The following is a 13,812-nucleotide window of genomic DNA, read 5'->3' as shown; positions in this document are numbered from 1 at the left end:
AGCTATTGTAATGACTGAATAAAATTATGTGCAAAGAAGAAAAAGGAATCCTGCTAGGCCACATGGTAGTTGGTAGCTCTTTCTCTCATTGTGTTAACGTTTTCACTTAGGGCACCAGGTTTTGGAGCCCCAGGGTATTAGGTTCAAAACCCTTCTCTAGGCTGGGTGGCACACTCCTGTAATCCCAGCACTTGGGAGGCTGAGGCAGGAGTACCACTGCAAGTTCAAGGCCAGCCTAGGCTACAAAGTGAGGCCAACCTGAACCACATACTAAAACCCTGTCTCAAAAAAGACCCTCCGCCCCAAAAAACAACCCTTTTCTGGTTGTGTGGACTAAGTCAAATTAGACTAAGTCTTTATGCTTCCCTTTCCTGATCTGTAATAATCATACCCATCCCCTAGGTGGTTGTAAGGTTGAAGTTACTTGATATACAAAAGCACTTAGAAAGTGCATGGTGTATCATCCCTGATCAGTAATACTTGACTATTAAGGAGCAGGGAGTTGTCTAGGGTCAAAGCCAAGAGTTGAGCCCAGGCTATCCGTGTCCCCAGCCTGTGCTCTTAGGCACTGAATTATACCCCTGCTCTCCCTCATAATGGGCTCTTTCATGCACGTATAATTATACTCTACTCCTTTTATCCTGGGCCAGGCTTTCTGGCTCTGATGGCAGACCCTGCTTCTTCAGTGGCCTGCCTGGGGTTGCAAATGTTGGCTGTGCATTTAAGAATCCTGCCACCGAGGTCGATGAGAAGTGCCTTCTATTGGCATCAGGCAAGAGGCGGAGCCCGGCTTCCTCTGGGTGGCCTCTCCTTACTCCCCCGCTGCCCCACCTGTCCTGCAGCCCAGCCTGGGCAGGGCCTCTTCTCCTAAGAATCCCCAAAGCCCAGAATCACCTTCCAGTTCAGAAAGTGGCAGCAGGGCCAGGTGAGGGCAGCGAGCTCTGCACTGCCCCAGGAAGCCTGCACAGCCCCAGGCGGGGGGCTGTTTGCCTCTCTTGCCGTGTATCAGCCTTCTGTTCACACATGCACACACACATGTGCACACACACACACACGCACGCACACACGCACACGCAATGTTTGTTTCTCTTAGGATCCGAAGACTTGAGCTGTCTTCTTGCTTGTGTGATGTGTGCGAGGCACTTAGGCTGTCTGTGCCTCCGTCTCCCTAGCAGATGATGGAGACGGTGATGCAATGCTTGTCCCGAAGGTCTACAGTGAGCATTAAATGACAGAGCTGTGATTTTCCCCCTTCTATTTTTAATTTCTAACTTCATAATATATGAACACATATTCATATTCATTATGTTTCATTTTTTAAAAATCATAAACATCGCTGCAACCATATCCCTCACTGTCTTCCCTAGTGGTGGCCACCGGGCATTGTCTCTCTTCCTAGACCTTTCCAAATAGTCGCGTGCTGTCTGGGCTCCTGTGACATGTCCAGCTTTGTGGGATCACATGAAATGGATTTTTCTGCCGCCTGCCTTTTTCTCATCATAGCATCTATCAGAGACGCTGCGGCCTCAGTACTGCTGTCGGCTCATTTACCAGCCCCCGCGGTACTTTGGGCTCTTTCCAGTGAATCACTGTTAGAACCAGCACTGGTGGACTGGACTGGGCATGCTACTCTGCACACCCAGGCTGGCATTTCTAAGGGTGGATGCAGTCCATGAGTTCCTTTTTGTGCTAGTTTGACACATTGCAGCCTTAGTTCTTTGTGTTCAGTGCCTGCCTGTTGGTGGCTCTGAGCTAGTCTTTCCATGTGTGGCTGTCCCAGGGTACGTCAGCCTCCTCTGTGAGGCTATGTGTGCACGGAGGGGCACAGCCGTAAGCCTGGGTCCTCACACAGCAGCACCAGGCCAGGTGTGCCGCCAGGCCCTGAGCAGGTGCAGCCCTGACCAGTGGGGAGCCTCTGCCCTGTGCAGGGCCCTCCTGCCTCCTGAAAGCCCACTCTGCCTCCAGCTCCACCAGCACAGGAGCTGGGGAACCTGGTTCTAGCCCTGGGCCAGTGACCATCCATAAGCCACTCACCTCTGAGAGACTTGTTACCTCAAATGTAAAACAGTGCTGTGGAACTGGGCGTAGTGGTGGATGCCTGTAATCCCAGCGCTTGGGAGGCTGAGGCAGGAGGATTGTTGCAAGTTCGAGACCAGTCTGGGCTATAAATCAGTTTAAGACCCATCTGAATCGCATCGCGAGACCCTGTCTCAAAAAAAAACAAAAAACAAACAAACAAACAAAAAAAAAAAACAACAACAAAACCAGTGATGTGGTCCATTTCCCAGGACAAATAGGGAGACTGAGATGAGACAAAGAATTGGAGAGGGCATGGACCCTTCCAACAGGAATGAGTAGTGTCCTAGTCCTGCTGCTGGCCCACAGCCTGTCTCATGTACTCTCTCTGAAGGGTCTGTTGGCTACTGACTCAAGCACCTGCTGTCCTTTTTGGTGTCAGTAGCCAACTCAGTTACTAGATCTTAGTAGCCCACTAAGATGCTAGCCCTAACCAAGATACCTGCTTTCACCTGAGAGACCAGCTAGTGCTTCCCATCTCCTAGGGAGATACTGGCAGATTCCTGTCCCCAGTAATGAATGCACACCCATAACACAATCTCTTTAACAGTGTCTTTTGTCTTCATTAAGCTATCAGTTCTAGAGGGCACTGGAACATAGTAGGTGCTCAGCAAATGTTGTTGAGAATAAATTAGTGAAAAGCCTTTGGCTGAGTCATAGGTCACAGTGATGGATGATGGTACAGGCAGTGGCGTTGAAATTTTGGACAGGCCATCCCGAAGAGCACCATGTAGATAAGCATCATGCCGTGGGCCAAGGGCAAAGGCAGAAATCATTCCATTCCTCTTCTCCCTGAGAGAAAAGCCAGCTGGCTGCTCCAGGAAGCCTCCTGGATGGGTGCTTTTTGGAGAGGCCACCCCCATACCTGATCAGCTCCAAGCCTTCTAGGTTGAGAGATTCCATTTCATTAGTTCACCCAAGGGTGACCAGACTCTGGGAAATCAACCAAGCAAGCTACTGATTGATAAGCAAGAACGGCAGTTTATTAACTTAGGCTGGCAGCTGTGACTGCTAACCAGCCCGTAGCACTTGAGTCGGTCCCTCTGCTTGCATGTTCTTTTCTACAAAAGGAAAATTCACTTGGGAACTCAAGTCAAATTCAGCAGAGTGGAATGAAGTAAAATTATACTAAATAAAGCAGTTGCTGCTGCTCTACACGGCTGTACGTGGATGTGGGCATTGTTACCATCACGTTTTGTAGGTGAGGACACTGAAGTCAAGTGGATGAGTTGATCACTGAGAGTTGGAGCCAGAGCCCAAACCCAGGCGTCCTAACTCCACCCCACGCCCCCCGGTACTCTTTCCTCAGTACTGCCTGACACACCCGTGCGGGGCCCCCTTAGCCCTGGCCAGAGCCACACAGCTTCCCCCAGGGTCTTGCCTGCCTCCCTGAAGAGATTCTGGGGCCCCCTGAGTCTCACTGGCAGTGTCCCTTGCTCTCAGGAGGGCACCTGTCCTTCTGCAGATGATAACAAGAAAACCCTCATGGTAGCTACCACTCGCAAGGGCTGGCTGTGGCAGGCACCAAGCGAGGCGCCCTGCCTGCGTTCCCTCTCCCTCATGACAGCCTCACGGGGCAGGCGCTCTCCCCCGCCCTTCAGCGCTAGGGACTGACAGGCACGGGAGACAATGTCTTGCCCAGGTCTCCCTGCTGGTGAGTGGCGAGGCGGCGACCCCAGTCAGGCTGCTGCTCATAACCATCCTCTCCACCCCACTTGCAAGTGGGATCGGCCTTCCTGTCCCGTCGCACACCGGAAGCCCCACCAAAGCTCTGGTCCTCTGTGCTCTGAGGACACTGGCATAGAAGCTAGCATTTCCCCAGGTTTTCCAGGGAGCTGGATCTGAAGCACCTCCCTGGAGTCTGGGTCCTGGAAGTCCAGGAGCTGGTGGCTGGGATGAAGGAAAGGGCAAAGTGCAGGTTTCCAGGAAGCTCCAGGTCCTTTGCCCCCTTGCTCTTCCCACAGTGCTCTGCCAAACCGAATGTCTCACTCTTCACAGTGACCTCAGGTCTGCAGTGTTCCCCTCGGGCAATGGGGGTGAATCTATGGCACACTACCACAGCAGGCTGTCTGCACCGTTGACAGCTCTGAGAGGTTCGCCGTCACTGGCCCGGGTCCTCTCAGCCCAGCAAACCCCTATTCATCCTCCTTCAGTCCTCAGTTGGAGTGCCATCATCCTGTCCAGTCAGGGCCCCTCCTCTACAGCCCTGAGTTTTCCTGTCATTGTCTACAAGCGTCCCCACTAAGCTGTGAGCTCCCCAAAGCAGGCACAGCTCTCACCAAATCCTGACGTGCAGCTGGCACCCCGTGAATATTTTTGTGTAATAAATAAGTTTGGGTAATCCAGGGAACACAAGGTTGCACATACAAGTGATGGAAAAGCAGGGCCCAGCCTTAAGAGTATGCATGGATTTAAAGAAACCCAACCCCATGTAGAACAACAGTTTTTGGCTGGGTGTGGTGGCACACGCCTGTAATCTCAGCACTCGGGAGGCTGAGGCAGGAGGATCACTGTGACTTCAAGGCCACCTGAACTATATAGCAAGACTCTGTCTCAAAAAACAAAAACCATAAAACAGTTCTCACTTTTGAAACACTAGTGGACTGGGGGGAAGGGCTTGGGACAGGGTCTCACTATGTAACCCAGTCTGTCCTTGAACTTGTGGAGGTCTCTTGCCTGTCTCCCGAGTGCTGGGATTACAGGCGTGCCTCACCATGCCCAGCACTAGTGGACTTTTTGGCCCTTCTCCCTAGAAAGGCGTACTGTGCCTGCCAAAGTTATATGCTGTGGGGGGAGGCTCTGCTGGCCAAGTTTGGACCCCTGAGGAAAGCCGCATGAGAGCAGGGGTGTCGGTGTAGTTAGTGGGAAGGCCTGGTAAGGACAGTGGGCAGCAGAGAGGAGCTGGCACGAAGGGAGTTGGTTCACAGTCCCTTGGGCCACAAAGGCCCCGCGGGGAGAGCCTATTTCCTAGTAGGAAACGCATTAACCCTGAGTGCTACCCATGAGCAGCAGAGCAGAGTGGTTAAACTTGGGGCCCGGGAGCCAGCCGGCTCAGGTTCGGGTCGTGGCCTTGCCATTTCCCAACTGTGTAAATGTGGACAAACATTTAACACCTCTCGGTTTCCTCCAGAGGTGAGTCCTACTAGAAAGGGACGTCAGAAGGACAGATGGGCTGCTGTCTATACAGCATATGACAACTGTTCAATCCCTGCTTGCTGCTGCCTTGGTTTATCCTCTAACCCAGAGCGGGGCCCTGAGGGAACGCCAAGATATTGGGCGCAGTTTGAAGGTTCCCTCCGCGAGGAAGCCTTTCCCAGCTCCCTGCCATACTCTCCCAGGCCAGGCCCTCTCTCTGGTACCTTGTATTAGTTTTTGGTTACCCTCATACTAACACTTACTTCCTGCCAGACTCTAAGTAGGATCTTGTCTCTCTTTCTGTGTCTACACCTGTGCCTGGTAGATAGCAGGTGCTTAGTAAATAGGTGTTGGCCAGAATTAGTGGCAGAAGGTGTTGGAACAGTGCCAGATTCTGGGCTTTCACACGAGGGTGACCGCGCAGCCAGGCCGCAGTGAGGAGAGTGAAATTGGGGTGGGCCCGCAGGGGGTGCCTGGGCTGCCATAACCATGTCCCACGTCTGGACCTCAGTCTTCTGTCTCTCTCCTCTCGTCCCCAGTTCCTGGCATTCGACACCCAGTTGCTGATGGGTAACCGCCGCCACTCGCTGAGCCCTGAGGAGTATATATTTGGAGCCCTCAACATTTACCTGGACATCATCTATATCTTCACCTTCTTCCTGCAGCTTTTTGGCACCAACCGGGAATGAGGAGCCCTCGACACCCCACCCCGCTCCTCCAGAAAATGCTCCTTCTCGGTCCCTAACCCCCTGTGCTCTCACCAGACCAGACATAAACTCGCTGCAGCCAGCCTGTGGCCAGCCGCTCAGTCCCTCAGCCAGCCCTTGCGCACCCTCTGCAGCTTGTACATTCGCCACCTTCGGGTGCCGCGGAACTGAGGCCATGCCACCCCCTGTGCCACTGTCCTCCCAGTTCTGTCTCCCAAACTAGCGAGTCAAGGCGAAGGACCCAGAGGACAGTGGGAGAAGCCCAGCAGGGCCTCAGAGTTGGAAAGGAGACCCAGGAAGCCTGGCTGAGGCCGTGCTACACCAAGATTCCTCCCGGGGCTGGGGGGACCCTCGGCCACACTGTCCTGTGTCCACCACACCCCCTCCTGCTCTCTTTCAGGCCACGCAGTGCCACTTCGGAGGGGGCTGTGCGGGCTCCCACCTCCTCTCAGTTCCAGAACCAGCCTGTTGGGGGCCTTGGGCCCTGCAGAAAGGGACAGGAGGCAGTACTTCTGCTGTTTGCCTGAATTTGCCCTCCTGGGTCAGGACAGGGCACTGTGGGGAGGAGGTAGGGGCAGAGGGCACTGCTCTAAGTGAGGGCCTGGCCAGGGCTCCTGCCCCAGGGACAGGGGCAAGACAGCCAGCTGGGGAGAGCGGGCTCTGCAGCCGCGGCAACTACCCAGACCTGCATCCACTCAGGAGGCGTTTAGGGTTGGAGGACTCGGACTCATATCGTCCCCTTCTCAGCCCCCACCCCAGGTCCGAGGAGGAGCGAGGTGTGCTGGGGTCTCTGGCTGGAGTTCTGGGGAGGAAGCGGCTCTGGCTGCCGGGCCATCCCTGCGCGGAGGGAACCTGCCCTGCCCCAGCCCCGCCCGAGGCTGTGCCTGCTCCCTCCTCCACCTCGCACTGCCTCAGGCCGCCCCCATCTGCCGCTGCTTGCTGGCTTAGCCCCAGCCGGGTCTCCTGAGGCCTCAGGAGTTGGCGGTGTCCACCCCCCGCCCCCTGGCCACTCACTCGGCCCAGAGTCCCGGAGCCCTGGCGCCCCCATCTCCTCCTTGCTCCAGTTTGGAAACTGGCCAGCTGATGCTAACAGCCAGGGCCAGTGCCTCCAGCTGGCCCCATGTGAGGAGGCCCCGGCTCCTTATCGGCCTCCAGGCGGCTGGGATCTCAGGCAGGGTGTGCGTCAGCCACCACACTCCTGGCTGAGTCAGGGGCCCACACCTGGGGCAGTGCGCAGCCAGCGTGTGGCCAACGCCGGGCCAGTGGAAAGTTACTGAGTGGAGGCCGGGAGGCCCTGGGTGGATACAGAACCCTGCCTTGGCCTCTAATTTCTGGGCGCTCTCCCCTTCCTCCTATGCCAGGGGCTCTTTTGCCCTAGGAGAGGTAACTAGGTATGCCATCTATCCACTCCTGACTCCCCGCCCCTTCCTACTTCCAGCTTTCAAGAAATATTACAGACGTGTTTGAAGTTTTGTTCCATCTTGGGTATTTGAGGAGAGAAGAAACCAAGGACCAGCAGGTGACATGTGTGAGGTAAAGGCAACTGGGGCATGGAGGAGACGCCCACTGTGTGCTGGTCTAAATTAATCCCTGCAGCAGTGCTACAAAGGCAGTGTTCCGCGTGTCCCTGTTGCGCAGGGCAAAGCCTAGGTGCTCAGCAAGGCTTGGTTACGAGTCCAAGGTCAGACAGCAGGAGCAGATTGGAGTCCACATCCAAGGCTGCCTCACTGGACTGGGGTGTGTGGCTTGATGGTGAGGTGCTTGCCTAGCATGCACAGGCCCTGGGTTCCATCCCCTACAGCACACAGACACACACACACACACACACACACACATACACACACGGAACAAAAGGCCGCAAAGTTTCCCTCCGGTCTGAGTGGGGGCCGAGAGCTTGGTGTCAAGCCCAACATCTCTGAAGACCTGTGGCCCACAGTGGCACCTGGCCTTGCATCTCCCCATCCCACCCCCACCAGACTTTGAATTCTGAGGTTTTCGCCCGCTGGACACCAGTGGGGAGGCAGGATTCCTAGTTTCTGATTCCCAGCCTCACTGCCATCGGGCCTGTGGTCTGAGCATACCAAGTACTTCTTGCTGCCTGTGATTCAGTTTTCCCATCTACAAGAGTAGAGTCTGTGGCCATTGTGGGGCAGGGAGAAGCACCAGGACACTTATTCCTTTGACTTCGTGGCCCCCAAAGCCCTCTTAGCTTCCTTTCCTAGTCTCTGGCCTCAAGTTCTAGAAGGGTTTGCCACCTCCACCCCGCTTGGCCTGCTCTTCTCACCCTGGACAGCTTCCCACCTGTCCGAGTCCTCCTCTTCGCTGGAAAATTTATGCAGAAATGGAATTGAGCACATTTTTCCAAGGCTGGGATCCAGAAGGTTGGGGGAGAGGCAAGCCCTCGGCGATCAATAGGTGACCTGGGCACAAACCACAGCAGCCTCAAGGATGGCTGCTGTGTGGAGGTGGGGTGGCCCTCGGAGGATGCTGCGGCCGCCCGCCTTGGGTCCCGAGCGTCGTCTGGGCACTGCTGAGCTGGCCACAAAGCTAGAGCTCAAGCCTGCGTGTCTAACCTCCGATGCGGGCAGTGAGGCATTCCAGGAACACCTGGTGGGTCTTGGAAGGAGGAAGGGTGGGGAAGAGGAATGCAGGAATATGAGGAATGCAGGATTACAGGAAACTGAAGCCGGGCAGGTGCTGCAGACTATAGAGGAAGAAGGGCGCTGGCCCCTCACATTTTTGGCCTGGGTGGGGCTGGGCCCAGGAAGCGGTAGGTTGGATTTCATAAAGCTAGAAAGCAGCCCAAGTCTGTCCATGTCTGATGGGAGGCCAGAAGTCTCCTAATAGGAGGACGTGGTAGACTGGGGCCCAGAAAGCACACACGGGTCCCTGGCTCCTCACACCAGTTCCTGGGCTTTCGTGCGTGGCTCCTTCTGCATAGCCTGGGGAAGGCCCAAGAATCTCGGTTCTTCCAGTACTGAGAGAGTCAGGATCAGACAGACCTTTCCTTTCCTGGCCCACCTGGGGACAAATCCCAGGTGGCCTGTTGGGTTGGGGGGGATTGGAACTTTACACAAGCACTTTGCTGCCCTCCGGTGGCTTCTTGCGAAAAAGCAGGAGTTCTTTCCACGGGCGCTGTGGCTGCCCACAAGGGGAGATACCTGGCTGCCAGCCCTCCTTCCCCAGGTCTCCCAGACCTGTCTTCTCAACGCCATCGGCTGTTCCAAAGATTGTCCAAAGACTGTCGCATCTCTTGAACACTGTTCCCCTGTCTGCTGAAAACCAGCCTTGTGCCGCCCAGCCCTGAGCTGTTCCCGGCTGAGAGACTCCTGGGCATGTCTGTCGACCCCGGACACCACCTCGTCCTTCCAGCCTCAGCTCCCAGTGCCCCAGGGTCCCCCGCCCGTTCTCTTCCCTGGCCTCACCTTCCCGGGACCTGTGACTGACTGGAGATAATAAAAGCAAATAACACACCAGACGTTCCCTTTGCTTGCCTTCAGATTGTGGCATCAGACGGACCTGGAGTCCCTGTGTAAGCTTTTACTCAGAGCAGCCCGGAGCTCCCAGGTATGGCTGCTTCTCCAGGGAAATTGAATCCCCACCTTTACTTTCCTGGGGAAAGCTGACCGTCCTCAGCTCAGCAGATCCTTTCCGGGGGCCCGTAGCATCCCAGAGGTGGAAGCGATAACTGAGAGGCTGCCCGCCGGGGCTTGCCTTGTCCTGGAAGCCTCTTCCTTTGTGGGCCGTTCTTATTCTTCCTATTCCAGCCAAAATTGTTTCCCTAAAAGGACAGGTTTGTGTGGTACCTGACAAATCCTCCAAAACTATAAAGCTTTAAAACTAGAAAACTTGAGCTCCCAGGAGCTGTGTGGCTCACCCAGAATCCACAGGATTTATGGTACATGGTCTCAACAAGCGATTTTCAAATGACTGGAGGGAGAGAGGGAGGGAGAGAAGGGGAGGCATCCACTCCGACCTTTTTCCCCAGGGGGAAACCGGGAGCCAAAGTTGCAGTGACGCATCCAAGTTTATGCGCAGATTACTGACTGGGAGCAGGACTATAGAAGCCCTAGTTAATGGTTACATCATCAGATTCCTGTGGGGAACTTGGGGCTGGGGACAGTCTGCGGGTGGGGACGCCATTATACGGGAGCCCCAGGGGACATTATTCTTCAGCTCTGACAAGATTTTGGTATAAATTCAACTGAAGGAGGGCACGAGGGAAGGGATGCTGCAGAGAGAATGGGCGGGCATGTGAAGCCTCAGTGTGTGAAAAGCTCTTCCACAGACAGCGAGAGCAGGAGAGGGCAAGGCCAGCTGCACGGTGCAGGAGAGAAAACGCACAACAGGCCCGGCCTTGCCGCCGCGGGAGTGCCGTGAAGGTACTCCTCAGCGTAGCATGGAAGGAGAGGTGTGAGAGGTCAGGATAGGGGCAGCCAGGCCTTGGAATTAGGGCAGAAGTTGTGAAAGGCTGAAGGACCGGAACTGGAGGAAAAGGACGGATCGGGCGACATAAACGGGGGATGGTAACGCTGGGATCCTGCTCCTCTTCCTCCAGTTTCTGAGGCCTTCGGTCTCCCCTGTCCCCTCCCAGTCTACCTTTGTCTGTCTGTCCCTGTCTCTTTGTCTCTGCCTCCCTTTCTCTCCCTGTCTCTCCCCACCTCCCCGCCCAGTCTCTTGAAGTCACTAAGTTGCCCAGCTGCGCCCTAACTTGCAATCCTCCTGCCTCAGGCTCCCAGAGTTCTGGGATTAGAGGTGTGAGTCACCAGGCCCCGCTCGTCTATCTTTATTTCCTGGGGCTGCCCTAACAAATCACCACAAACTGGGCGGCTCACAACGACACAGATAACTTATTTTACCACAGTGTGGCTGCTGGAAGCCTGAAATCAGTGTTGGCAGGGTTGGTTCCTTTCAGAGGCTCTGCGAAAGCCCGCCAGGGGCCCTGCGGCTGCCGGAGTCCTCAGTGTCCCTGGGCTGCGCGCCCTCCGCGCTGCCTCCACCTTGCCCTCCCTTTGCCCCTGCACCCGTCTCTGATCTCCCCTCCTTTTTCTTATGAGGAAATTTGCCTTTGGATTCAAAGCCTGCGGTAAATCCAGGATGACAATTTCATCTCAAGATCCTTATTTTAGAAAAATACCCCATTTATTTAAAAGGTCACATTCGCAGGTGCAAGGCTTGGGACTCAAGTCTTATAGCTTTTAGGGCCGCTATCCAACCCACTGCCCCATTTGCGCCCTCCTGACAGCTGCGGCCTCTGAACCTCCTCCTTTCACTTCCGGAACAGCTTCTCTCTGTTCCCAGGCCCTGTGAGACTGGAGAAACCCAAAGCTGAGCAACCAGCTCCAGCTCACACCCACATTTGTGCAAGTCTGGCTGCTCCCAGAAAACCCGTTTGCCCTCTTCTGAATTGTCCTGCGTGCGTGCACACACGCACGGGCGCGCACACACACACAGCGCGTGGACACACACACACACACACACACACACACAGCTAAGGTACTTTCCTCCCAACCTACAACACCAACTCCTCTCCAGGGAGGAGTTTTTTCTTTTCTGGGAAAACCCTGCCAAAAGCTGTGCGCTTCTCCCTGCTCCTCATTACCTCTGCAGCCCTTGTTGGTTTGGTTTTGCCTGAGCCCCTGTGCAAGCCCAGTCACCCTGAGGCCGCTGTGCTTGAGAAGCCGCATTCAGAGGTTCTGATGGGATCCAGCCAGGCGTGGTGGCCCACGCCTGTAATCCCAGCACTCAAGAGGCTGAGGCAGGAGGATCACCACGAGTTCGAGGCCAGCCTGGGCCACCTGGTGAGTTCAATGCCAGGCTGAGCTACAGAGTGAGACCCTGCCTCAAAAAGAAAAAAACAAAAAACTCAGCGTGTCCCAGCCTTCCAGCCTGCCTTTTGAAGTCACCAGGGAAGTGGACTCTCTAACTTCAGTTGTTCTGTCCCCAGCCATGAGGTCCTACCTGAAGTCCAAGACGTCAGGGAGCATCGATAACCTCTGTGCTGGGTCCAGATTCCTAATCCACGGAGGATCACTGAGTTCAAGGCCAGCCTGGGCTACAAAGTGAGTTCAAGTCCTGCTTGAACTGCACAGCAAGACCCTGTCTCAAACAAACAATTACACAAAAATTTAAAAATTAAATAAATAAAATGCCCAGTCTTTCTGAGATATAATAGAAAAAAAAAATAAAGACAGATAAAAAGGAGACAAGGAAAATTGTAATTTTAAGATTGTACTTTTAAGATGAACTATAGTGTCAGGACACTTTTTCTCTTCCAAAAAAACTAACTCAAAAGATAAAAAAAAACACTGTCTGAAAGACACAACAGGCCTGTAAATTGGACTTTGAACTGAGCTTTTTACCTTCTCACCTGTAAATTGCCCTCCTCCAGAGGAGCCCCACCCTCAAGGAAGCGACAGATCTCCATGTCACACACATGCACATGGTCTCCATTCCAACACGGCTGGCCAGGTGGGCAACCTGACGGGCAATAGGCATACACATCCCAAGTCACCCCTCCTGAGGACACCTACAAGACCACTTAAATACGCCCGGTACTGGGATGGGTCTGAGAGGTTCCCAAAGCTGAAATAAGGAACTTAACTTGCCTTTTTTAAAAAAACAGGGTCTCCCTATGTAGTACAGGCTGGCCTTGAACTCATTATGTAGACCAGGATGTCCTTAAATTTACAGTAATCTTCCTGCCTCAGCCTCCCACGTGCTGGGATCATAGGCGTGGACACCATGCCCAGCCTTAATTCACCCTATTGGAGCAGGTTTGCTGACTCCTGTCACAGAAGAGAATTTTCAGGACACATCAGTAAGTAGCACAAAATAGGTTTAATAGAATCTTAGGATGCACTCAAGAATGAAATGCAGGCACTAGAGAAATGAGATGCATTATAGTTTGGAACTGGGAACATTTGTACCTCTCTTGAGAAGGGTGGGAAGCCTAGGAAAAGATGGTGCACCTTCCCCTATCAGGGTACTAGTCCATTCTGCAGGTGTGCGTGTGTGACTGTATGTTAAGTAGGTAATTTAAACATTCTTTGGACCTGGGTATGGTGGCACATGCCTGTGATCACATCATTTGGGAGGCTGAGGCAGGAGGATCACCACGAGTTCAAGGCCAGCCTGTGCTACATAGTGAGATAAGGGCCAACTTGAACTGAACTACATAGAAAGCTCCTATCTCAAAAAAAAGAAAGCCGGGCGTGGTGGCACACTCCTGTAATCCGCGCACTCGGGAGGCTGAGGCAGGAGGATCGTTTTGAGTTCAAGACCAGTCTGGGCTACAAAGTGAGCTCAAGGCAGCCTGAACTGCGTAGCGAGACCCTGTCTAAAAAAGACAAAAACAAAAAAAAAGGAAAGAAAGAAAGAGATTCTCTGGAGTTGTTCAATCTGCTCCTTTATGTTAGGACCAGATTTCTGCTCTTTCTCAATTAAGCCAATTTATGAACTGTTAGCATCCTGGGGAATTTCGGGTGTGAGGTTATTGTAAGTAGTTAAGTTATTTAGAAATATTATAGGTAGACAGGGCTGGGCACTCAGAATTGTTCAGTGCAGAAGACAACTGTGGCTGGAGGTGGCTTCACTGAAGGTCAGGCCTCAGGGTAGAGAAAGGACCACACCCACACACTTCCCCTAAGGATAAACAGCAGTGACTGATATTCTAAGCAGGCATCAGTCACCTTGGGTGGGAGGACTAAAACCTCCTTGGCCTCTCCCTTCTAGGAAAAATCCTTATTTGCTCTATGTACACTTGCTATGTAACTTGCTTCTCCATTTGATTACCATTACATGGCTATTACCTAAGCATCCTACTTGTAATCTTATTGGTTGACCATAGCTTTGTCTCACCTAATACCTACTTTGTGATTTTCTACTGGATCAA

General features: G+C 53.7%; 1 protein-coding gene across 2 annotated transcripts in view; it reads left to right on the top strand.

Moving 5' to 3' along the window:
• The window catches only part of Faim2 (Fas apoptotic inhibitory molecule 2), a 33,842-nt gene extending 24,446 nt beyond the window's left edge, over positions 1-9,396 (top strand). For both annotated transcript variants that reach the window (XM_005411853.2, XM_013508499.1), the window contains one exon: positions 5,751-9,396. In XM_005411853.2, the coding sequence (XP_005411910.1) occupies positions 5,751-5,900 (150 nt within the window). In that variant the 3' untranslated portion in view covers positions 5,901-9,396. The remainder of the gene's footprint in view (positions 1-5,750) is intronic.
• Positions 9,397-13,812: the final 4,416 nt, after the last annotated feature.

This window comes from Chinchilla lanigera, unplaced genomic scaffold, assembly GCF_000276665.1.
Source record: "Chinchilla lanigera isolate Chin_1 unplaced genomic scaffold, ChiLan1.0 scaffold00146, whole genome shotgun sequence".
Classification (NCBI taxonomy): domain Eukaryota; kingdom Metazoa; phylum Chordata; class Mammalia; order Rodentia; family Chinchillidae; genus Chinchilla; species Chinchilla lanigera.
This window is presented reverse-complemented; position numbering and strand designations above follow the sequence as displayed.